This window comes from Schistocerca nitens, chromosome 6, assembly GCF_023898315.1.
Source record: "Schistocerca nitens isolate TAMUIC-IGC-003100 chromosome 6, iqSchNite1.1, whole genome shotgun sequence".
In the NCBI taxonomy this organism is placed as follows: Eukaryota; Metazoa; Arthropoda; class Insecta; order Orthoptera; family Acrididae; genus Schistocerca; species Schistocerca nitens.
Window position 1 is genome coordinate 742,715,303 of NC_064619.1, and position 27,350 is coordinate 742,742,652.

At 44.1% G+C, this 27,350-nt stretch overlaps 1 protein-coding gene across 1 annotated transcript in view; it reads left to right on the top strand.

Moving 5' to 3' along the window:
- LOC126262525 (UDP-glucosyltransferase 2-like) overlaps positions 1-27,350 on the top strand; it is a 126,796-nt gene that overhangs the window by 98,545 nt on the left and 901 nt on the right. Inside the window, exons 5-6 of the mRNA XM_049959198.1 lie at positions 5,685-5,907; positions 15,340-15,559. Of these exons, the coding sequence (XP_049815155.1) occupies positions 5,685-5,907; positions 15,340-15,559 (443 nt within the window). The remainder of the gene's footprint in view (positions 1-5,684; positions 5,908-15,339; positions 15,560-27,350) is intronic.

A 27,350-nucleotide genomic window follows, 5' to 3' on the forward strand; every position in this document is an offset into this window, starting at 1 on the left:
TTTGTTATGGACGTTATATTTCGTTTATCCACATTCAAAGAGAACTGACATTTAGCACACTAAGCGAGATTACTATGTGAGCAACTCTGCCTTTCCTTATGGCCCTCTACAACGGCACTTCCCAGCTCACAGCACTGCCAGTGTCAGTGTGGTGATATACTACACGATAAATCAATTATGTATAGTAAGAACGAAATTGTTAAGGCTTTCGTGACCACTTGTTGACAAGCTGCTTGTTGGCGTCTGTCTCGGGTTTCCGGCCGACGATTGTTTGATGATTTTTCTGATATTTTGCCAGCACAAGTGGCTGGAGTTGTCAAAGCTTCGCCCGCCATTCTTGGACAGTCCACCACCAGCAATGGCGGATGAGGTCTGATAGTTCCAGTCACTCGTGCTTTCGAAACGTAAGAAAATTCATCAAGCAAATGTAAAAATATACAAGGTAATATATTAAGAATATTAAAAGATACGCTACTTTTCCTAAAAAAATCAGTTTCGAAACCCTTTCAGAGATCTATGAAAACGAAATTTATTTCTTTACCTGTATGTACTGTTTATAAAAACATATATGAGAAAAAATAAGAAAAAGAAGCATTAATGATTCTCTGAGAGAAGTATACTCTCCTCCAAGAACACTGTAAAGCCAAGTGTAGAATATACTGAAAGCTCGCATAAACGTATGAAGGTTATGATACTACACTGAAGTGCTGTACAAGCGTCATTTCACCTGACTTCAGAGAGAAGGAACGTGCGCTCTTTGCCCGTCATACCAATGTTTTAGATTTCTGAGATATACCTGACTAATATGAGCTAGGCCATCACACCATCATCATCATCATTTTCCCTTCAAGAATTAGACTGTTGCCTGTTACGAATTCACAAACAGAATCATTCCCATATTTTTCTAGGCCTTCCAATATCTCTTTTCCCATTCATGTTATAGTTCAAGATCTTCTGAGGAATTCTGTGACTGGATAATCTCATGACGTCCTGTTTCCAATCTTCACGGTATTTTTGAATTTTTTCATCCATGCTGAAAATGTTTAATTCTGTTGTAATATCATCGTTTCTAATCAGATCCCTTCTTGTGCAGCCCTTCGTCTTAGGAACCTCATCTCTGCTGTTCGATTTTTTTTTTTCTGTCCTAATCCAGCTTTTGCTTTCGTAGGATAACACCGGAACCGCCATTCCTTTGTAGAATTTCAAGATGGTTTCTTTTTGTACTTTATGGCCCATTGTTCTGCTAATGATGGCACAGACGGCTTGGAATTTGGATTTCAGCTACGTAAGAGAGTAATTTAAAATGTCGAATGGATTCCATGGGTGCTTCTGTAGAATGAAATTTAAGAATGCTTAACTATTTTTCATTAGATGCAGTGCTTCAGTGTCTATTATTTGTTTTACCAGTTATACAGCCATACACACTATGTGACAAAAAGTACCCAGATATCCACAAAAACATACTTTCTCATGTTAGGTGCATTGTGCTGCCACCTGCTGCTGCCTCAATGGTCAGACATCGTGAGAGAGCAGAATGGAGCGCTCCGCGGGACTCACGGACTTTGAGCGTGGTTCAAATGGCTCTGAGCACTATGGAACTTAACATCTGAGGTTATCAGTCCCCTAGAATTTAGAACTACTTAAACTTAACAAACCTAAGGACATCACACACATCCATGCCCGAGGCAGGATTTGAACCTGCGACCGTAGCAGTTGCGCGGTTACGAACTGAAGCGCCTAGAACCACTCGGCCACCGCGGCCGGCTCGAGCGTGGTCAAGTGATTAGGCGCCACTTGTGTCATACGTCTGTACGCGAGATTTCCACACTCCTAAACATCCGTAGGTGCTTTGTTTCTGATGTGATAGTGAAGTGGAAACGTGGAGGAACACGTACAGTACAAAGGCGTACAGACCGACCTCCTCTGTTGACTGACAGAGGCTGCCGACAGTTGAAGAGGGTCGTAATGTGTAATAGGCAGACATCTATCCAGACAATCACAAAGAAATTCCAAATTGCATCAGGATCCATTTAAGTACTATGACAGTTAGGTGGGAGGTGATAAAACTTGGATTTTATGCTCGAGAGGCTAATCATAAGCCACACATCACGCCAAACGATGCCTCGCTTGGCGTAAGGAGCGTGAACATTGGACGACTGAACAGTGGAAACGCGTTGTGTGAAGTGACGAATCACGGTATAGAATGTGGCGATGCAATGGCAGGGTATGGGTATGGAGAATGCCCTGTGAAAATCATCTGCCAGCGTGTGTAGTGCCAACATTAAAATTCGGAGGCGGTGGTGTTATGGTGTGGTCGTGTTTCTCATGGAGGTTGCTTACACCCCTTCTTGTTTTGCGTGACACTATCACAGCACAGGCCTGCATTGGTGTTTTAAGCACCTTCTTGCTTCCCGCTGTTGAAGAGCAATTCGGGGATGGCGACTGCATCTTTCAACATGAACGAGCACCTGTGCATAATGAACGGCTTGTGGCAGAGTGGTTACACGACAACGTCCCTGTAACGAACTGGCCTAATCAGAGTCCTGACCTGAAACCTATAGAATACCACTGGGATGTTTTGGAACCCTGACTTCGTGCCAGGCCTCACTGACTGATATCGATAACTCTCCTCAGCGCAGCAATCCGTGAAGAATGGGCTGCTATTCCCCAAGAAACCTTCCTGCACCTGACTGAACGTACGCCTGCGAGAGTGGAAGCTGTCATGAAGGCTAAGGGTGGGCCAACAGCATATTGAATTCCAGCATGTCCGGATACTTTTGATCACATAGTGTAGTAGTACGACTCTCTTGTACAACACTGTTTTCTTGAATATAGAATTCAGTATTTCGACGTTCTGTCTGTTCTCGTTAGTATCAATGCCGGACTGAACTGTGATAGACTGAACTGAGGACTTGTGTTGCACACATTGAATTTACAGAAGACCAGGATTTCCAGATAAATATTTCTTTAAGATCTGAATTTGGGACTTATTGCAGTATTCACTCATTTCCATTTTTACTGATGTACGAGTTCCATTAATTTTGATGTTATAGCTCCCCGGAATTACCTTTTATTGCAGTAGTGTGTGCCGTGGTTTTGTTCGTTAACGTCACATATTTATGTACGAGGTGCATTCAAGTTCTAAGGCCTCCGATTTTTTTTCTCCGGACTGGAAAGAGATAGAAACATGCGCATTGTTTTAAAATGAGGCCTCGTTCATTGTCAATACGTCCCAGAGATGGCAGCACCGTACGGCAGATGGAATTTTACCGCCAGCGGCGAGAATGAGAACTGTTTTAAATACTTAAAATGGCGACGTTTTCCTTACATGAACAGCGTGCAATCATTCGTTTTCTGAATTTGCGTGGTGTGAAACCAATTGAAATTCATCGACAGTTGAAGGAGACATGTGGTGATGGAGTTATGGATATGTTGAAAGTGCGTTTGTGGGTGCGACAGTTTAACGAAGGCAGAACATCGTGTGACAAGAAACCGAAACAACCTCTGGCTCGCACAAGCCGGTCTGATGACATGATCGAGAAAGTGGAGAGAATTGTTTTGGGGGATCGCCGAACGACTGTTGAATAGATCGCCTCCAGTGTTGGCATTTCTGTGGGTTCTGTGCACACAATCCTGCATGACGACCTGAAAATGCGAAAAGTGTCATCCAGGTGGATGCCACGAATGCTGACGGACGACCACATGGCTGCCCGTGTGGCACGTTGCCAAGCAATGTTGACACGCAACGACAGCATGAATGGGACTTTCTTTTCGTCGGTTGTGACAATGGATAAGACGTGGGTGCCATTTTTCAATCCAGAAACAAAGCGCCAGTCAGCTCAATGGAAGCACACAGTTTCACTGCCATCAAAAAAATTTCGTGTAACCGCCAGTGCTGAAAAAATGATGGTGTCCATGTTCTGGGACAGCGAGGGCGCAATCCTTACCCATTGCGTTCCAAAGGGCACTACGGTAACAGGTGCATCCTACGAAAATGTTTTGAAGAACAAATTCCTTCCTGCACTGCAACAAAAACTTCCGGGAAGGGCTGCGCGTGTGGTGTTTCACCAAGACAACGCATCCGCACATCGAGCTAACGTTACGCAACAGTTTCTTCGTGATAACAACTTTGAAGTGACTCCTCATGCTCCCTACTCACCTGACCTGGCTCCTAGTGACTTTTGGCTTTTTCCAACAATGAACGACACTCTCCGTGGCCGCACATTCACCAGCCGTGCTGCTATTGCCTCCGCGATTTTCCAGTGGTCAAAACAGACTCCTAAAGAAGCCTTCGCCGCTGCCATGGAATCATGGCGTCAGCGTTGTGAAGAATGTGTACGTCTGCAGGGCGATTACGTCGAGAAGTAACGCCAGTTTCATCGATCTCGGGTGAGTAGTTAATTAGAAAAAAAAAATCGGAGGCCTTAGAACTTGAATGCACCTCGTAGAACTCGTTGTATAAAGTGTTTTAGCATTAAACGTAACTATTCTGCGCAAATCAAATTTGTATAAAATTTTCTTGGTGTGATCTTTAAGTAGCATGTCAACACCGTCTATCGCTTATTCGAAGCTCTTTGGATGAGCTTGTTGCATTTGATGCCTCTGATAGTTGTAACAAAATTGTTGTTGTTTGGGTCTTCAGTTTCGAAGACTAGTTTAATGAAGTTGGCCATGCTAGTCCATCCTGAGTAGATTCCTTCATATCTGGGTATCTACAACCACTTACACCATATAAGCGTGTTTACTGTAGTGAAGTGTTGGTCTCCTAAAATTCTTCGCCCCATTCTCGTCTCTCCATAATAAATTTATTTTTTCCTTGTACCTCAGTGCAGGATCTACAAGTCAGTTTTTGCCGTAAGGGTCTTTTCCCCTCTATCTCGATTCAGTATGCCTTCAAAAGGTTATGTTTCACTCCAACACAAGACGACACTGGAGACAAACGCTTAGAGATAACTATGTCACACTTCTCCACTGTTCGTCATTCACTTTTATGTAATAAGTTTTCGCAAATGTGTTATTTTTCTGAGGAAAGTTTTTCTTTCTTTTGACAGGTTACATATTGTAATGTCTGTACTTGTCCCATTTTACGTTGTTGTCTTCCACAAAACAAAGCTGATCTGCTAGTTTTAGTGACCCATTTCCAAATCTGATTTCGTCAACACCACCTGATTTAATTGAACTACACTCTTATACTCTTTTTTAACTTTTGCTGCCATCCATCTTCCCATCTCTTTCCAAGCCATTATGTGTTCCACTGAACTAACCTTCCAAGTGGTTTGCAATCTCTGACAGAATTACGATTTCATCTCCAAAGCTCAAATGTTTTATTTCTCCTATCTGAACTTTAGAGTGTTTCCAAATTCCTCGTTGGTTGTTTTCTCTCTTTAACCTCTGGCTGCTATACAGAAACATTTGGGATAGCCTGCGATCCTTTCAAACTTCATTCCCAGTTACTGCGTCCCTTTCATGTACTTGGACTCTTAGAACAGCTGCCTGTAACTGAATGTGTCGCGAAAGAGTAACAAATTCTCGAAATTTTCGCCGCCTCATTTCCAGGTAAACAGAAAGTTTCGAGATTATATCCCGTCATGTGTCTCAAGAGAAACAATGCTAATGTAGATAATTGTTGTATCTTCGTTACGTGGGGTGTGGTTGGTGCAGTCTCAGTGTTGTGGTGGTAACAGGAGCTGCAGCAGTTCTTCGACTCGAGCGATCGCGGCGTGGTGTACTTCAGCATGGGCACGCTGCTGCGCGTGGACAGCCTGCCCGGGGAGCAGCTGCGCGGAATACTGCGGGCGTTCGCGTCGCTGCCGCAGCAGGTGCTCTGGAGGGCCGACCACGCGCTGCTGCCGCCGCTGCCGCCCAACGTGCGCACTTCCGACTGGCTGCCGCAGAACGACGTCCTCCGTGAGTCCGACAGCTGCGCTGCGCGTGTGCCGGCCCTGCTCACAGGCCTGTACAGGATATTGTTGTTACCAGGCGGAACTACGAGTACATTCGTCCAGACACAATTGTGGGTTCTTTGATTTCTCTGGGACAATGGTCGTCAGACCAGAACACGTGAAATATTAGATCACTTCATTACACAAGTATGTAAAAGATTTCCTTCGACAAACTTCTTTGCCACAGCAGTACTCCACAATTCACCACACTCACGGACTAGCAATCTATCACTTGACCCACTTATTAACAGACTCTTCTACAATATTCGACATTAACAACCATACAGTATCATCTGAAGCTTTAACTACTTGTTAGTCCTAGATGAAGATGTCGATAGCTTTAGCTGACATCTCGAACTTGGCAGAGCCTTTGCTAGCTGGACACTACATTGACCTCTGTGTGAGGGCGCAGCTCACTAGCCCTTCTCATACATCGCTGCAGACTGCAGTGGGCCCTCATTGCTGTGTGTCACACCCACTGACGGTGCCAACTTTGGTGTGGCAATGCGATCTCTGTATGATACCACAGATATAGCCCAGTTTTGTGCATCAGCTGTTTTCTCACCCCTGTCCCCCTGTGCATACAGGGACCTGTCAGCTCGTAGCAGCCAGGATTACAAGTTCTATTTAAAAATCGATGTACGTACACCGATGAGCCGAAGTATTATGAACATCTGTTTGTGTGCTGGTCCACTGTGCGAAGACAATAGACATAGGTAAAGCTATTCCTGCAAATTATGGGATAGTTGTTTACCGGCCCACAACTGATACGTGTTATGTTCAAATGGGTACAGTTCAGTCACATTTTCTGACCACGACATCAATGCGAGTTCATCGTAATGCCCCTTAAATCAGTGTTGCTCAGTCCTGACCTTGCAACACAGACAGTTATCCTCCTGGAAGATACTTCAGGCAGTCCGCAATAGTCTCCAGGTAGTTCAGCGCTGTCATGGTGCCTTCAGTTATCACCACAGATCCTATGAAACCCCAACTCAAGGTGTCCCACAGCGCAATTCTACCCTCACCAATCTGCATCTGTGACACTGTGCACGTTTCGTGCAGCCATTCGCCTGAACGACAGCGTATAAGTACTCAGCCGTCGACCTCGTACAGCAAGAAATTCGACTCATGCGACAGGCGACACATTTCTATTGATCCATGGTGAAAACTCAGTGATGCTCTGCCCACTGCAGTCGAAAGTGACGATGTCGTTGAGTCAACTCGGGAACACACAGGGGTCGTGTGATGTGGAGCCCCATGTTCAACAATGGCCTTTGAACGGTGTTCCGTAACACTTGCGCCTGCATCAGCAGTGTACTGGTCAGATACGCCACAGATCTCTGCCTACCCTCCGACATCATGTTCTGTGATGAGACGTGGTCGTCCAGCCCATTCGTTATTCCACTTTCCTTCGATCTCTTTCCATAGGTGCTCACGACAATAGTACTCCAACAGGCGACCTGTTTCGCCGTTTCAGAGATATTCGTTCCCAGCCTCAGAACCACAACATTGTGTCCTTCGACGAAACTGCTTATATGAGTGGATTTCTGCTATCGCGGCCAGTACCTTTACTATAATGATTACTCATTCGCGTCTCGTCCGGTAACACTGTTCGGTTACTGCGTCAGCTACTCACACCACCACCAGTAGGTATTCACCCTCGCGGTGGGCTGTGGTCGTTATGTTCTGCCTTATCAGTATATATGTTATGTGTGTATGTTGCTACACAGCTTTGGAGCACCGAGGGAAACTTAAACCAAACTCCATGCATATAAAAGTTAGTGTACGGAAAGAAAGCTTTTTGGTAAGACATCCAAGTACCCTCATAGCACTAGTGGGGTGGCATGCAAAACGTATAGGAAACAAATGTTATTAGTGCTCAAATATTTCTCCTCGGTATAGGATATTAACCAGACAGAATTGTTAGGCAAAGTAGAGACCCACGGATTCGTATAATAAACCCGAAAGCGTTTTTTAAGTGCTCGTCCAGGTCCAGTGGCGGATGCTACAAGAAAGGCATTGCGCGTCACTTTGTGGTTTACTTTCAAATTCCGAAAGCGAACTTTTAGAAGAGTCAGTTTACTGCTTCCTCATACCTATACCTCGCGAGGGGACCATATAGATATATTTTTACTACTTAGTGCACAATACGAGACTTAGTAACAGTTCTTCCTCCCACGCACCATTCGTGGGAGCGACGCAAATGGAGGAACTGACAGTGGTACACGCAGAACCCCACACCAGACACCATAAGCACCTTGCAGAATGTATATGGAAACATCAGGGTTTGTACGACCATTCATGACAGTCCAGAAGACAGTCTAGCGGTAGGAGTAGGTGAGATGATGTGTAGAACTGCTGCGACAGTGGGGAGGGAACACGGAAATATCAGCAGAAAGGCATCCTACAACGTAAATGCAGATGAAGCTACGCTGTTGTGTGTGACTGTGAACGACATCTGTGCAGTGTGTCAGCCATGATAAGAACAGTCTTCTGTGTAGTTGCGAGTACATTATGTGGAAGCTAAGAAAAATCGAATACGATCAAGTTATCGGTGCTCCATGTTGCATATCTCCGTGACCAAGAACGGAGTGTTCGTTACTTCAAGAAGCATCTTACGAAAATTTATACCGTATACAGTGAACCATGGACCTTGCCGTCGGTGGGGAGGCTTGCGTGCCTCAGCGATACAGATGGCCGTACCGTAGGTGCAACCACAACGGAGGGGTATCTGTTGAGAGGCCAGACAAACATGTGGTTCCTGAAGAGGGGCAGCAGCCTTTTCAGTAGTTGCAGGGGCAACAGTCTGGATGATTGACTGATCTGGCCTTGTAACATTAACCAAAACGGCCTTCTTGTGCTGGTACTGCGAACGGCTGAAAGCAAGGGGAAACTACAGCCGTAATTTTTCCCGAGGACATGCAGCTTTACTGTATGATTAAGTGATGATGGTGTCCTCTTGGGTAAAATATTCCGGAGGTAAAATAGTCCCCCATTCGGATCTCCGGGCGGGGACTACTCAAGGGGACGTCATTATCAGGAGAAAGAAAACTGGCGTTCTACGGATCGGAGCGTGGAATGTCAGATCCCTTAATCGGGCACGTAGGTTAGAAAATTTAAAAAGGGAAATGGATAGGTTAAAGTTAGATATAGTGGGAATTAGTGAAGTTCGGTGACAGGAGGAACAAGGCTTTTGGTCAGGTGAATACAGGGTTATAAATACAAAATCAAATAGGGGTAATGCAGGAGTAGGTTTCATAATGAATAAAATAATAGGAGTGCGGGTTAGCTACTACAAGCAGCATAGTGAACGCATTATTGTGGCCAAGATAGACACAAAGCCCATGCCTACTACAGTATTACAAGTTTATATGCCAACTAGCTCTGCAGATGATGAAGAAATTGAAGAAATGTATGACGAGATAATAGAAATTATTCAGGTGGTGAAGGGAGACGAAAATTTAATAGTCATGGGTGACTGGAATTCGTCAGTAGGAAAAGGGAGAGAAGGAAACATAGTAGGTGAATATGGATTGGGGGGAAGAAATGGAAGAGGAAGCCGCCTTGTAGAATTTTGCACAGAGCATAACTTAATCATAGCTAACACTTGGTTCAAGAATCATAAAAGAAGGTTGTATACCTGGAAGAATCCTGGAGATACTAAAAGGTATCAGATAGATTATATAATGGTAAGACAGAGATTTAGGAACCAGGTTTTAAATTGTAAGACATTTCCAGGGGCAGATGTGGATTCTGACCACAATCTATTGGTTATGAACTGCAGATTGAAACAAGAAACTGCAAAAAGGTGGGAATTTAAGGAGATGGGACCTGGATAAACTGAAAGAACCAGAGGTTGTAGAAAGTTTCAGGGAGAGCATAAGGGAACAATTGACAGGATTGGGGGAAAGAAATACAGTAGAAGAAGAATGGGTAGCTCTGAGGGATGAAGTAGTGAAGGTAGCAAACGATCAAGTAGGTAAAAAGGCGAGGGCTAATAGAAATCCTTGGGTAACAGAAGAAATATTGAATTTAATTGATGAAAGGAGAAAATATAAAAATGCAGTGAATGAAGCAGGCAAAAAGGAATACAAACGTCTCAAAAATGAGATCGACAGGAAGTGCAAAATGGCTAAGCAGGGATGGCTAGAGGACAAATGTAAAGATATAGAGGCTTGTCTCACTAGGGGTAAGATAGATACTGCCTACAGGAAAATTAAAGAGACCTTTGGAGAGAAGAGAACCACTTGTATTAATATCAAGAGCTCAGATGGCAACCCAGTTCTAAGCAAAGAAGGGAAGGCAGAAAGGTGGAAAGAGTATATAGAGGGTTTATACAAGGGCGATGTACTTGAGGACAATATTATGGAAATGGAAGAGGATGTAGACGAAGACGAAATGAGAGATAAGATACTGCGTGAAGAGTTTGACAGAGCACTGAAAGACCTGAGTCGAAACAAGGCCCCGGGAGTAGACAACATTCCATTAGAACTACTGATGGCCTTGGGAGAGCCAGTCATGACAAAACTCTACCATCTGGTGAGCAAGATGTATGAGACAGGCGAAATACCCTCAGACTTGAATATAATAGTTCCAATCCCAAAGAAAGCAGGTGTTGACAGATGTGAAAATTACCGAACTATCAGTTTAATAAGTCACAGCTGCAAAATACTAACGCGAATTCTTTACAGACGAATGGAAAAATTGGTAGAAGCGGACCTCGGGGAAGATCAGTTTGGATTCCGTAGAAATGTTGGAACACGTGAGGCAATACAAACCTTACGACTTATCTTAGAAGAAAGATTAAGAAAAGGCAAACCTACGTTTCTAGCATTTGTAGACCTAGAGAAAGCTTTTGACAATGTTAACTGGAATACTCTCTTTCAAATTCTGAAGGTGGCAGGGGTAAAATACAGGGAGCGAAAGGCTATTTACAATTTGTACAGAAACCAGATGGCAGTTATAAGAGTCGAGGGGCATGAAAGGGAAGCAGTGGTTGGGAAAGGAGTGAGACAGGGTTGTAGCCTCTCCCCGATGTTATTCAATCTGTATACTGAACAAGCAGTAAAGGAAACAAAAGAAAAATTCGGAGTAGGTATTAAAATTCATGGAGAAGAAGTAAAAAATTTGAGGTTTGCCGATGACATTGTAATTCTGTCACGGACAGCAAAGGACTTGGAAGAACAGTTGAACGGAATGGACAGTGTCTTGAAAGAAGGATATAAGATGAACATCAACAAAAGCAAAACGAGGATAATGGAATGTAGTCAAATTAAATCGGGTGATGCTGAGGGAATTAGATTAGGAAATGAGACACTTGAAGCAGTAAAGGAGTTTTGCTATTTATGGAGTAAAATAACTGATGATGGTCGAAGTAGAGAGTATATAAAATGTAGACTGGCAATGGCAAGGAAATCGTTTCTGAAGAAGAGAAATTAGTTAACATCGGGTATAGATTTAAGTGTCAGGAAGTCGTTTCTGAAAGTATTTGTATGGAGTGTAGCCATGTATGGAAGTGAAACATGGACGATAACTAGTTTGGACAAGAAGAGAATAGAAGCTTTCGAAATGTGGTGCTACAGAAGAATGCTGAAGATAAGGTGGGTAGATCACGTAACTAATGATGAGGTATTGAATAGGATTGGGGAGAAGAGAAGTTTGTGGCACAACTTGACTAGAAGAAGGGATCGGTTGGTAGGACATGTTTTGAGGCATCAAGGGATCACAAATTTAGCATTGGAGGGCAGTGTGGAGGGTAAAAATCGTAGAGGTAGACCAAGAGATGAATACACTAAGCAGATTCAGAAGGATGTAGGCTGCAGTAGGTACTGGGAGATGAAGAAGATTGCACAGGATAGAGTAGCATGGAGAGCTGCATCAAACCAGTCTCAGGACTGAAGACCACCACAACAACAACAACAACAACAGTGAGCGAGGAGAAAAGGTAATCCTCTGTGTCACAAGACGGACGAAACTGTAAGCTGAGTGATCGTGACAGACAGTCATGCAGGATTGCAGGTCTGTAAGTCGCACTCGCGAACACTGTCAGCACCAAAACAACACGAAGGGCGCTCCATAAGCATCGAATTTCAGGGCGGTATCGAATTCCAAAACCACAGATCAGAGATGCAAATGACTGCAATAGGAAAATTAGATGACAAAGCCATAGGACATGGCCTACAGGCCTATGTAAGAAAGTTATTTGGCTAGATGTGTCTTGTAGCACGCTGTTGTCAACTTATGGCCGGAATGTCTATCTTATTAAGATGAAGTAATTACCTCATTACTTTCTAATGGAATATGAATAGTAACATCTAACAGAAATGTGAGGTAACAATGGAGAAGAAGTAAATGGTGGAGAGTTGACGGATCAGACAAAGGGCGATAAATAATGGGATTATTGGATGAGATGGAGAAAGCAAAACAGAAATAGATAGGTTGAGGAAAGCATATATATGTACTGTATACTGCGGAAAGGGTACTGGTATCATGTTTGACAGAAAGGAAACAGCCTGCATGTGCAGAAAGAGATGCTACGGCGATGATAAGAGGGAAAGCTCTAATCTCCCTTTGAATGCAGACTAGTTTCAATCAGGATAAATGTCACAGGGTAGTTGGTTCTATTAGTCGTATGGGTGAATAGAGAAGGAGACGAAGGAAGATTTCATATTATGCGGAAATATAGCCAAGATTCCTCTTTTATCCGTTATGGTATTGCATGCGAAAATCATATTGCATATCCAGTCGCATCGAACCTGACTTTAGGAAGGGCTGATTTGATCAAAGTACGAATGTTGCACACGTATATTACATAAGCGTTCGTAGCTCCCTCGATTCGTCTTCCACTACATGTACCATGTTGAGCTGCATCACAGTAATAAAAATTTGGCAGGACTAATGATTCGATTACTTTTTGTTTAATTTGAGATGGAAATATTTTTTCCATAATTTTGGAGGGCATGAAGGCAAGAGAGATATATCGTGTGTGATGTAACAATGAAAAGAAAGCTAAAATATCCATAAAGAAGTAACCACTATCTTGTGATACTATTGATAGCGCTACTTTCCTTAAGAGACTATCTATAAAATGTTTGGTAGCGATTGTTTCTTGAGACACCAGTGTTCTGAATGGTTTGATGCAGCTCGCCGCACATTCCTTTCCTGTGCCGTCAGAGTGGCACTGGCAACCTACATCCTCAATCATTTGTTGTATGTATTGCAATATCTGTTTCTCCCTACAGTTTTTACCCTCTACAGCTTACCTAGTGCTATGAGGGTTACTCCATGATGTCTTAACACATGTCCGATCATCCTTCCCCTTCTCCTAGTCAATGGTTCCCATATGTTCCTCTCTTCGCCGATTCTCTATTTTATTGGTCCTCCTGAGTTTCAGTATCTTTCAATACCAGTCATTAACAAATGCTTCGATTCTCCTCTTTTTCAAGTTTTCCCACAGTCCATTATTCACCACCAAACAATATTGTGCTCCCGGAATATAGTCTTAGAAATACTGGAAGTCCTTTGGATTCGCCTTTCCTTCACTTTTGTAGCAGGCTACGTCACACTGTCCCAGAGGTCAGCAACGGAACGTTTTACGACGACGGCCCGACACCCGGCCACCTGTTTTCGAACAGGGAGAGTACAGTCCTCCAATTCTGCGGGTATTCTCAAGATGCCATTAACATAGCTAGGCTCGTGAAAAGATTTCGCCTCAGTGGCAGAAATGGGCCAGCATTGCATGACGGCCAACACTACGTTGCCGGGATACCCATTGCGTTTTTTCGGGGTCAATTAGGCACCCAAGCCACGCTCCTTCCCTAGTGCACATAACAGCAGTGTTTTAATTGGGCCGCTGGTTGTTATGCCCGAAATCATACCTGTGACTGCCTGTTCAACGCCATGAGATGTGTTAGGATTGGAGGAACGGCTTTTGCACATCTTCTCGAGGGAGACTGCACGATCCATAAAGACATAGCCGACTGGTGCGCTACCGTTTTCGACTGGTGATTTTTAGCTCTTTGTGCATGCCTCGTGTGGATTGTTCTTCGGACTTGAGAGGAGTGTGAGGAGTGTCAAGGATAGTCGGAGAATCGGTGAGTGGATTCGGGCGGTGGCCTTGAACATGGAGAGTTCGATCGAGACTCAGGGCGCGAAGGTAGATTCACATGAGAGAAAGAGGTGGAGACTCGCTTTTGGAGCCGACGCAGAGGTTCACTACAGTCACCACATTCTGGACCTCTAGATGCTTATGGCGAGCAGTTCGCAGTAGCGAATTTTACAACTGCAACGTGCCCTTACAACAGCAGCAATCACTGTCTTAAAGATATGGTGGTAGCTTTCCGATTGGCAGTTCACAGACACTTCAAATGAATTAGTTGCAGTACTAGCCCATTATCCACAGTTAAAGTGAGAAGTAGATTCAATTTACCACCCTCTTCGAATTTTTGTCAACAGCGCATCGATACACTCTTCATTTTATTAAACGGGAGCTTAAATATAATCGACATGTCATGTTGAGCTATGTCCCATGTCGTTCATGTCTTTTGGAAATAAAAATGTCGTTGTCATAAATGTCACATGTTTTTCAACTAGCTAGCATTCCTTTCGTAAATATTATAAATTTCAGTAATCTATTTGGGGAGTAGTAGGAATGCTCTTCGAGTAGAGTACATGATGTCAACCTCGGTGTGACTGCTCACGGCCAAAATCTTTTTTCATTCGTATTTAGGTTCTGTTGCACTTAATTTTACAATACTGTAACTGAGGGGTGCGGAAATACTCCGATGATCGGCTCGTTAGAGGTACGCTAATACCTGCCCACGAAATGGGTGATTTCTTGTTCAAATTAAGGCCAATGCTTGTTATTAATATACTTCTTACAAGCAAGAATTCCCTTCTTTCCTGGGCAAGCCTTCTTCCTATGTCCCGCTTGCTTCGTACATCATGTTATTTTGCTTCTAATGTAACAGAATTCCTTCACTTCTTGCACTTCATGATCTCTATGTAAATACGAAGTTTATCACTAGAATAATAAGCTCATTTCTGCTACCTCTCATGACTTCCTCTTTCTTCATTCTCTCTTAAGCTGAATTCTATATTCATTAACTTGTCCATTCCATTCCACAGGTCTTATAGTTCAATTTCGCTTTCACTGACGGTAACAATGTCATCAAAGAGTCTTATTGATATCTTTTCACCCTCAGTTTTAGGCTCTCTTTTGCTTTCCCAGTCTTACACCCTTTTCAATCCGTGCACTTCGTTCTCAGCCCCGATGGTGTCTATCACAAATATCACTTGAGTCCAGCGTTGAAATGCTAGTACGCATGTCGACAGTATTCGGCACCTTCGAGTCAAGAGTGAGAGACGATGATACCCTGTGACTGTACTTGTGTGGCAGACCACCCCAAGACGGTGGCGTTCATCACGCACGGCGGGCAGCTGGGCCTGCAGGAGGCGGTGTGGGCGGGGGTGCCCCTGCTGGTGGTGCCTGTCAGGTCCGACCAGCGCCACAACGCCGCCGCCATGAGCCGCCGCGGCGTCGCCCTCACCCTGACCGTGGGCCAGCTGACGGAGCACAGCCTGCGCGACGCTCTGGACAGCCTCATCAACGACACCAGGTGAGCACGCGTGACGAAAAATGGCTCTCAGCACTATGGGACTTAACAGCTGAGGTCATCAGTCCCCTAGAACTTAGGACTACTTAAACCTAACTAACCTAAGGACATCACACACATCCATGCCCCAGGCAGGATTCGAACCTCTGACCGTAGCAGTCACGCGATTCCAGACTGAAGCGCCTAGAACCGCTCGGCCACCGCGGCTAGCACGCGTGACGAGCTGGCGCGTTCTACTAAATCTGGCCGCGTGACACGTGAGTGTGCTCGAAGTTCTGGGCTGTCTCGCCAGTGACACAGTGTGACGGCACTATTAACGGCGACCTCGTGTGGCCTCCACCCTGCCCTCGTAACAGCTGACAGAGCACCGAGTTCATGAATCTGTGGCCAAGTTCGACGACGACTCCAGATTACTTCACTCTGTGTTTGGGGCACCATCGCTAACTCATAAGGCTGCCATCACAGTGACGCTAACGTTTGATGATTTTGCAGTTTGCTGATATGATACTACGAAATTGTTGATAGTTTATTGATTACTTGTTAACCTGCTGCCTGTTAGTTTCGGTCTCAGGACATTCTGCCAACATTTGTTTAACGATTTTCCTGTCATTTCGCTGCATCGACTGGCTGACATTGTCTCAGGGCTTTTTCCTGATCATTACAGCTGTTGCTCTTCCTTTGTTTCTTGCAATGACACGGCATTGCAGAATGAGGCCCCAGGGCCTATTTACACTGAGGCGTGCTACTGGTCAGGGGTGGCAATTCTACCACACGCTCCCAGAGTGAGACAAATAATCGGTCGTATGTTTCGCAAACGTGCTATAAAGAACGAGAAGATCAAAGAGTGCTTCAAATCAGTAAAAGGGGAATGTTGGGAAGATACCACATACCGAGTGCATGTGGGAAAGTTTGTAATGCAATGCCTGGAAGATCCATTAGAACCAGGTTCACCGAAAATAAACAGTATTAAAGGTTGGGGCAGGCGAGGAAACAAGCTACTGCAGAGCATCCACTGATTGAGGCCGAACGCACAATAAAATTTACTGACACAGGGGTTCCCACTGTGGACAAGAGTTAAACGCCCACTCGTTTACGGAAGCAGTAGAAATTCAAAAACATAGCAATAGTTTCAAGAGGTGTAAGAAAGTCTCTGGGCAAAGGAATGTGCCACAGCGAACGATCGTTGCAGGTAGCAGGGCGAGAAGCACAGCGGTAATGATCAGCGAAAAGCTCTCAGATGTCGTTGTACGTATTACCTCTGGCAGCGGGTTCGAAACTGGTCAGCCACCAGAATTAGAGGATGAACCTCTGGCGATGCCAGTCACTCATGCAGGCGAAACGACTAGAAAATCTGTAAATGACAGTCAGCTGAAGATCCCGAGACAGGCGCCAACAGCCTATCTACAAGAATACACTGCTATTCACGCTCAAGTGTCTGGCAGATATAACAAAATACGGTGCAATTCGTATCGGACGAGATTTTTGACTGAATTCAGGACTTCCTAGCAAACGAAACTCTAAACATCGTTCTCCACAGTACGGAACTGACAAACTGGAAAGAAAGTACGTGGTAACACCGCGCTATTCTATGGGACCATTAAAAAAATATGACAGGTTCTACGGGACCCAACTGCTGAGGTCCTCGGTCCCTAAACTTACACACTACGTAATCTAACTTTAATTAACTTACGCTAATGACAATACACACACCCATGCCCGAGGGAGGACTCGAACGTCCGACGCGGGAAGCCACACTAACCGTCATAAGGCGCCTCAGACTGCGCAGCTACCCCGCCGGCTATGGGACCATAATTCATTATATTGTATATAAATGATCGTGTTAATAATATCAGAAACTCCATTAAACTGTTTGCAGACAATTGTGTTGTCTATGGGCTACAAAGCCAGAACAGTGTAGGCAGCTGCAGATGACTGTACAGATTACTGTAAAGGATACTGGCAGTTGACGCTGAGGGTAAATAAATGTGGCAAACTGATCATTTGAAGACAAATAGGTATGTTACTGTCCGATTACACTACTGCATATAAGCCACTGAAACCAACCATAAAACATCTAGGAACCATCTAAACTGGAACACTCACATAAAACTGATTGTGTGAAAAGCAGGTGCAAGCTGCGATTGGTGGGAAGAATCGGCAGGAAGTGTGATGCGTCCACCAAACAAATGCCTCACGAGGCACTGGTTCGACAGATTCTTGAGTGGTGCTCACCGTTCGTGGAGCCCTACCAGGTTGGACTAACAGAGGAAGAAGATTCAACGAAGGACCGAGACTTACGTCACAGGTCCGTTTAGTAGGGACAAGAGCATTAACAAGTTGCTCAACATACTCCGCTGGCTGGTGCTAAACGAGAGGCGTCGTGCAGAGAATGTTACTATGCAACACAGAAACTCTTACCTTTGAAATTCAGAAATCCGCTAAGAATGTGGAAACCTGTTGATTCTTCCCACACAAGCACATCTCGCGTTGTGGACCCAACGAGAAAATCGGATAAGTCAGGGCTAGCACAGACCCTTATCGACAGCTGTGCATTGCACTGACTATTTACGAATGCAGGGAAGGCGACAGATGGTATTAGCTCCAGAAGTACCCTCCGCTACACAATGTAAGACTGGCATCTAAATATGACGTAAATTTACACGTAACACTATTTTCTTATCTGCATACCATCAGCTTTGTGGTCCAACGTTTCCGACCTGGGGCGGTGCCGGTGGTATTCAGATTGGTTAACCTTCTCAGGCGATTCGTACGACATTGTTTTGTAGCAACGGTGAATTTTGGATAACTTGATGGCACAAAAACATTCTCTTTAAAAACTCAGGCTATGCTGCACTTCCGTATCTCTCATTAAAAAAATGAAAAGAAAATTTGTGCGGCTTGTGTGAAGGAAGTAATGAAAATTCTTAGTCTGTTGTGGGACGTAAAAAGGAGTAGTATGACCTTGATGATGTCGCTCCTGTGTCTTCTGTTGAAATTCAAGATCGCATGCGTTGTTGAAGTGTTCCCACACCTGTCATCATGTTCTGGGATTGTCTCTGGAAATGATACAACCAACACAGTTGCACTTACTCGTTTGAAGAAACTCAGTACTGTGGATGTAGATAAAACCTGCGGGTTCTATCGTACTAGCAGAAGCTGTGGGTTTCATCATACAAGAAGAAACTGCAGGATCCACTGTATTCGCAGAAGTTACACTTTCCAATGTACTAGCACAAACTGAAGCTTCCATTACAGCAGCTGAAATTTCGGCTGTACTATAAAAATCTGAAGATTCCATTCTGTTAGCAGAAGCAGCAGATTCAGAGTCTTAGCAGCTTCTGTGGGTTCCATCTTACTGAAAGAAACCGCAGATTCCAGTGTACTAAGAGGATCTGTGGGTTTCAACGTATTAAAAGAAACTGAATCTCAAATATTTCAACAGAAACTGTGGGTTCCAACAACCTAGCAGAAGCTGTATGTTCCATTATATAGTATCAGAATGTTGTGTTTCCAGTGGGCTAGCAGAAACAGCGAGATTCAGGGTGCTGGAAGACACTGTGTTATGAGAAACTGCGTGCTGTAATGCACTAGCAGGAACTAAGGGTTCCATTGCGCTAGTTGAAACTGCAAGTTTCTTTGTGCCAGTAAAAACTGCAGATTCCAATACACTAGCAGATACTGTGCTTTCCATGGTGGTATGGGTTTAACAAGGACGTTAATTAATGAGAGGACACAGGTCTCAATGTAAGCACTGGATAACAAGTTGAACATCGTTGGATTCTTCAAAATAACATCTTCACAAATTTATTACTACAATTCTGCAAATATATGTACTACAAATTTTGGTTACTTTCTTCTGGCAAAAATCATTTACTAGCTGCAAGAATCAAACTTTGTTTCTTTTCATATTGAAAGAGTGCAACATTAGGAAAAGTTAACCCACAGTGTAGGCCTAAATCCAAATTGTGTCTTAGGTTCCAAAAGTATTACAAGAAGAAATACAAGAAGACGTTTACCAATTTCAAGCATTAAATATTTTCTTGTTAAAATAGTGTGACTCTACAATTAGGCTCATTTACACCAAGAAACCAATTTGCATCATGTTCGAAAAGTTGTGTAAGAAGCAATTTACTAATTTAAGGCATTAGATCTATTCTTACTAAAAGAGTGCAACTCTAAAACAAAGTTCATTTACATTAAGGAATCTAATCTTCTTAACGAAATTTACTCACTTCCAGTATTACATATTTCCTTATTAAACAGTGCAATATATATATTCTCTTCATCCTTCCAAAATTTCAGGCAAAATAATGTACGGAAAGAGGTTTGTTATGCGACAGTAAATCACGTGTATGTGGCCTGCGGGTGGCACACATCACTCCGTGGTGGGCCTAGGGCACCCGATCCACAGCGACAAGGCCTGAGATCAACTGCGACATACATAAAACCTCTTTTAACCCTAGAGCGGTCGGGCGACAAATAGTTTCAACAATGGTCGGAGTGGGTCTGTGGGACCCATTAAATAAAACACGTATAAGAAGTGACAAACAGTATATTTTTATTTTGTTCAGGTACTACTTAACCCTATATTGACATTATTTTAACTTTCTGAATCATAAAATAATTGTAAAAAAGCCGAAGAACATACTTCTATGTTGTACTAAATCTATGTAAACTGGAAATAAAAGTAAATTTGATTCAATTTACTAGGGTTGTGAGGTATGCTCTTCTAACTCAAATGTTTTTGTTTGTTTTGAATATACTGTAGCCGAGAGATGCAATGCTCTACGACTGAAAAAAGAGACGGAGAGGCCACCGTCTAGTCATTCTAGCAACAGTATATTCACCAAACGTAGCATCAACGACATCTAAGTCGCCCTTTGTAGTACATTATTATACTTGGTTTTCTTCTTTTCGCCGCTGACACTACCAGTGTGTCAGAATGATGCATTGAGGAAATAATCAGTACTGAGTCGTTTCGTTTTGGTGCATATGGGAGTAATGTGAGGTCTTCCTAAAATCTAAAGTTACTTGAGTACACTTTTTTAGATTTTTTGGATAAAAGATCAGCTGCAATTTCCGACTTATCTTCTTAACATACCAACAATAGTAATATTCTTTTCTTGTAGTACTTTTTTGATGACTGAGTAAGCAGTAAACCAATTATCTATTGTCAGGTTCCTTCCAGACCCTTTTATTGAGTTTAAAAGACGCAAAACAACATCATCTGCCTTATACTGTTTTTCTACGGTCCACGTGGCTGTGCACCCGCACACACTTCCAAGCCAGGATGAAAACCTTGATCCCACAACTGTTACGTTTACTTGGCATATATAATGTGAACCACCTGCACCTACCTCTGTACGGAACGTGCATTTCGTTTTCTGATGAAGCAAAATACGCGTTGAAGTTAGAGACAGGTATATCAAGAACGAATCCTATGGCAGCAAGATTATCTGGTGCTTTTTCTTTCCTCGTCTGAATACAACGAGTCAAAAATCTGAACCTTTTCAATGACATACTTGCTGGAAAGATTTGTAATCCGTTCTCATCTGTACTGCAAAAGCCTTCGATATTCATTTTATCCCCATGCAATGTTCCAGCTAAGTAAAGTAGGCCCAAATAGGACTTCAATTCATCAAAACTTCTAGGCCTACGCATATTTGAGACACTTGAAGATTTGTTTCGAACTGAATGACGATAGATATTAGTTGATCCAAGAACTAAATCAACCAGTAGATTGATTCGAACGGTGAATGTAGATCCATCACAGCTCGAAGGCTTCCAAGAAAATGGATGATAACTATGTTCTGACGTCTTGTTCGAACACTTTGTTGGAAAAAACTTTTTCTCCAGCTAGTTGGTCCGTTCCTTCCTTTATAAAATCGCATAGGTGATGCATCTGAGTCAGTTATGGGAGGTGTACCTGATTCAACAACAGTAGGTGCATCGATGCTGGGGAATATAACTGAACATCTTCCTCTTCACCACCACTTATTTCACTATTACTGTCATGCTCACTGTTTATTTCGCAGTCTGGGTTCTTGTCAGAATCGTCTATTTCACACTCATATGAAATTTTGTACATTTCACCGTATTAAAATTTTGTCTTGCCATTTCAAACTGTGAACTAATTATAATGATAATTCGGTTTTGGGACTTCACAAATAGTTCGAAAAGTAATGAAATGACAGATTACACCAAAATAAAAATGAGACAGCACTGGCAGAAATCAATAAGGTCAACGGTCGGGCTGGGTCTAGCAGACCCGTGCGCTTTTTGGAAGCAAATAACACCTCATTGAGGAAGTGAACGCTTTCTCTCGGATATTACAGGAAGCTAACAAAGCGCTCGAGTCAAACCGGCAACCATACGAAAATAAATTCAGTGAATGAAATAATAGTGGGTCTTACAGACCAAGCCCGACAATTTTAGGATCAAATAAAGCTGGGATGAAACTGGTTCATGTCAGAAAACAGCTACTCAAGGCTAGAGCAGAAGCTGGCAGGAGAAATTTAACAGCATCCAAACCTAAACCGTGATCTCCAAAAAATTTCATATTAATCAGGCATGCCGGACAATGTAAACCTCCATCCAGGGAGCAATGCAACTGCTACCGATTACTAACCGTGAACAAATGTTCTGCTAGAGAATCTGAGTTAAATACGCTAACAGGTATCGAGAACTTTAGTACGTCCAAAGGATCACTCTCGCAGTTATTAACTAAAACTTCACAAGAGTTAAAAATCACTAATGGTTCCGCACAACGGTTGTTGTAACTGCGACCAGGACGGTCGCGAGGTAGCACTGACGTAAGGCGCGGCGGGACCCGCGGAGAGGCCCGCGAACAACAACACAACGGAAAACAACGGACACGACCAACGTAGGACAGAAAGAATACAACAAGACCGAACAACAGAGTCACAAGGAAACAAACTCGTACACGAACCAGGAAGAAAGCAGTCTAGCGCAAGCGAGTTGTAAACCGACGTAAGCGAGATTAGACTGACTGGATGAACTTTTTTTTTTTCATTATTGATTTTCAATTCCCCCCGAAGGGGGCGGGCTGGCAGCAGCTTACTACGCTGCTCTACAGCCTACAGACTTTTTTTAAATAAAGGAAGAAGAAAGAGACAAGGAAAAACAGGCGATAAAATGATGATTTAAAGTGTAAAATGGCGTAAAATTGCGGAAAGTTAAAACAGAAAGCAAAAGGGGTTGGCAATGTAGATAAAAGACACGGGAATCAGACAAGTAACATAGTAGACACACAATTAAAACACATGGCGACAGTCTGGTTTCTGTTCGCAAGAGATAAAAGGCACACCCAGCGACAGTATGATGGCCGTTCGCAACAAGTCCCAAAAAACACAACACGGAACATTCACTGTAAAACACGCACTGTAGAACACTCACTGTAGAACACTGCACGAAAGTGGCAGCACAAAGACGACACTCCCGAGCCAAAGGCAGATGGGGGGGGGGGAGGGGGTGACCTGCAGGAGGGGGAAAAACAAGGAGGGAGGAGAGGAAAAAAAACGAAAAGGGGGGGGGGGAACCAAGGAGGGAGAGGACTAATAAAGGGGGAGAAGGGCAGACGCGAGAGGGAATGAGAGGAGGCAGAGGAGGGAAACGTAAAAGGACGCGGGGGAGAGAAGGGGGCAAAGAGAACTGGATGAACGAGTGGCCGGCGCTTAAGTACGCTATCGGGGTCGCCGCTATTGGCCGCTGGGACCACGTGTTCCGCTGTGGCGGCCCCACACTAAAAGAGGGCCAGGAGGCGCGCGCCGCCACAGGTTACGGTGCAGCGACCGCTATGGTTCTTCGATGTCCATGACGTCTGGCGCGGGTTCAAATTCCGCGGCGCGCGGTACCAGAACTCTCTTCTTGATATACAAAAGCTGAACAGTTAAAATAAGAGAACACATACAGGTCACAACACCCTTTAAAATATTAAAAAGTGAATAACACTAAAAGAATTATCTCCCTGCAGTATTTGCCGTTTTAGTTTAAGAGTGATCAGCTATAATAGGTCCAGTAGTTTGCCTACGAGGAAGAGGGTTGATCATACGTGACAAAAGTTCAGAAACAGGCATTATCAAAGCAGGGCTACAAAACGGGTGGCGGAACTGAACACGAAGCAGCCAGTAATCACACAAAAGGCACCGGCCGGAACGAGTGGCATAGAAATGTCAAAGAACGCTCACTATCAAAACAGATGGCGGCAGATCCCAGACTTCGACCGAGTGTGGCAAGCGAGCCGGGCAGATTCTCGCCCCGACTGCTCGTCAGACGGCCGCCCCAGAGTCGTGCACCAGCGCACGGGGCCCGCTGCTGGAACGTGCGCACGCGGGGGAAGCCGGCCACGCTGGCGCACAAACGATTGCGCTCTGCCCCGGGTTCCGTGGTCCCCAGGGCTCCGCCCGACACTCACCTCTACCGTCCCTCCATCACAGCATCTTGGCTCTCCACACAGCCACAGGCAGCAGGCCAAGTAGCAAGCGCTGACCTCGCACACGGCTCAGGTTGTACAGGAAGGCAGTGTTGTTCCAATGTACTAACACAAACTGTGGGTTCCGACATGTTAGCAGAAACTCCATCACCAAGTATAATATCAGAAACTGCCTGTTCCAACAACCTAGTAGAAACGGATGGTTCCATGCTGCTATCAGTAACTGTGGGTTCCACTGCCTTTGGAGAATGTGTTGCCAGCCGGTGCGGCCGAGCGGTTCTAGGCTCTTCAGTCTGGAACCGCGCGACCGCTACGATCGCAGGTTCGAATCCTGCCTCCTGCATGGATGTGTGTGATGTCCTTAGGTTAGTTAAGGTTAAGTAGTTCTAAGTTATAGGGGACTGATGACCTCAGAAGTTAAGTCCCATAATGCTCAGAACCATTTGAAGAATATGTTGATTCAGTCTGACTCGCAGAAACTGCGGTTTGGAATGTACTGGTAAAATCAGTAGGCTTCAACATACTAGTATAAACCGCTGGTTTCGTCATATTAGCAGAAACTGTTCGTTCCAGCGTTCTAGCGGAAGCTGCAGCTTCCACTGTACTAGTGGAAACTGCAATTTCCCTTACAACGCTAAATAACTAAAGGAAAATACACAGTACAGTGTAACAGTACGCATTAGAAAATTTAATAAATCAAGTCTCCCAATCCATACTGTACACCAGTTAGATTCCTTTCAGGGTATGCTGATACAATAGCTCCATACTAAACTATCATACAGAATCTCTCGCTCGACGAAAGATTCTTACACAAAGGCTGGAAAGTTGAACAGGTCACACCAATATCGAAGAAAGGTAGAAGGCCTAATGCACTTCAAATTACAGATGCATACCATTAACGTTCGCCGATGACATTTTAATTCTGTCAGAGGTCCTGCAAGAGCAGCTGAATGGAATGAACAGTGTCTCGAAAGGAGGATATAAGATGAACATCAACAAAGGCAAAACGAGGATAACGGAATGGTGATGGTGAGGGAATTAGATTAGGAAATGAGACGCTTAAAGTAGTAAATGAATTTTGCTATTTGGGGAGCAAAATAACTGATGATCGAAGAAGAGAGGATATAAAATGTAGACTGGCAATGGCAAGGAAAGCGTTTCTGAAGAAAGGAAATTTGTTAACATCGAGTATAGATTTATGCGTCAGGAAGTCGTTTCTGAAAGTATTTGTATGGACTGTAGCCATGTATGGAAGTGAAACGTGGACGATAAATAGTTTAGACAAGAAGAGAATAGAAGCTTTCGAAATGTGGTGCTGCAGACGAATGCTGAAAATTAGATGGGTGCATCACATAACTAATGAGGAGGTATTGAATAGAATTGGAAACAAGAGAAATTTGTGGCGCATCTTGACTACAAGACGGTATCGGTTGGTAAGGCATATTCTGAGGCATCAAGGGATCACGAATTTAGTATTGGAGGGCAGCGTGGGGCGTAAAAATCGTAGAGGGAGACCAAGAGATGAATACACTAAGCAGATTCAGAAGGATGTAGGCTGCAGTACATACTGGGAAATGAAGCAGCTTGCAAAGAATAGAGTAGCATGGCGAGCTGCATCAAACCAGTCTCTGGACTGAAGACCACAACAACAACCATTAACGTCGAAATGGAGCAGGATTTTGAAACATGTATTGTCTTCGAACACTGTGAGTTATCTCTAAGAGAACGGTCTATTGGCACTCAGTCAACACGGATTTAGAAAACATCATTCTCGTGAAACACGACTAGCTATTTACTCATACGAAGTGTTGAGTGCTGTCGACAATATTTCTAGATGGGTTCAAATGGCTCTGAGCACTATGGGACTCAACTGCTGTGGTCATAAGTCCCCTAGAACTTAGAACTACTTAAACCTAACTAACCTAAGGACAGCACACAACACCCAGCCATCACGAGGCAGAGAAAATCCCTGACCCCGCCGGGAATCGAACCCGGGAACCCGGGCGTGGGAAGCGAGAACGCTACCGCACGACCACGAGATGCGGGCAATATTTCTAGATTTCCAGAAGGCTTTTGACACCGTGCATCACAAGCGGCTCGTAATCAAATTGCGTGGTGGTGGAATATCGTCTGTGTTATGCGACTTGTTTCGTGATTTCCTGTCAGAGACATCACAGTCTGTAGTAGCGGACGGAAAGTCATCGAATAAAATGGGAATGATTTATAGCGGTCCCCAAAGTAGTGTTGTACGCCCTCCGCTGTCCCTCATCAATATAAACGATTTAGGAGACAATCTGAACAGCCGACTTATGTTGTTTACACATGGTGGTGTGGTTTATGGTTTATCGAAATCATCAGAAGATCAAAAGAAATTGCAAAAGGATTTACAAAAGAATTTTCTATGTTGCGGATGTTGGCAGTTGTCCCTAAATAATAAAAGTCTTAGACCATCAGCATGAGTGATAAAAGGAATCTAAAGGCTGTAAATTCAACTAAATATCGAGGAATTACAGTTACGAACAACTTAAACTGTGAAGGACACATAGGAACTGCTGTGGGGAAGGCAAACCAAAGACTGCGTTTTATTGGCAGAACAGAAGATGCAACACCTCTACTGAAGAGACTGCCTTCGCTACGCTTGGCCGTCCTCTTTTGGAGTACTGATGCAGTGTGTGGGATCCTTTCCAAATAAGATTAACGGCGCACATCGAGAAAGTTCAACGAAGAGCAGTACGTTTTGCTTTATCGAGAAATAGGGGAGAGAGTATCACTGGCATAATACAGGAACTGGGGTGCACAGCATTTAAATAAAGGCGTTTTTCGCTGTGACGGAATATTCTCATCAAATTTTAGTCAGTAACTTTCTCATCTGAATGGAGAAATGATTTGTTAACGCCAGCCTATGCAGGCAGAAACGATCATCATAATAAAAGGAGAATCGGAACTCGCACGTAGAGATCTATAGCACCCCGTTTTCCGGCCACCAGTGGTCTACCGGGACCATCCGACCGCCGTGTCAATCCTCAGGGGAGGATGCGGATAGGAGGGGCGTGGGGTCAGCACACCGCTCTCCCGGTCGTTATGATGGTATTCTAGACCGAAGCCGCTACTATTCGGTCGAGTAGCTCCTCAATTGGCATCACGAGGCTGATTGCACCCCGAAAAATGGGAACAGCGCATGGCGGCTGCATGGTCACCCATCCAAGTGCCGGCCACGCCGAACAGAGCTTAACTTAGGTGATCTCACGGGAGCCGGTGTATCCACTGCGGCAAGGCCGTTGGTTCATTTTAAACAGCCTGCGTGGAGTAATAGGGAATTATTGTGAAGGTGCTTAGGTGAGT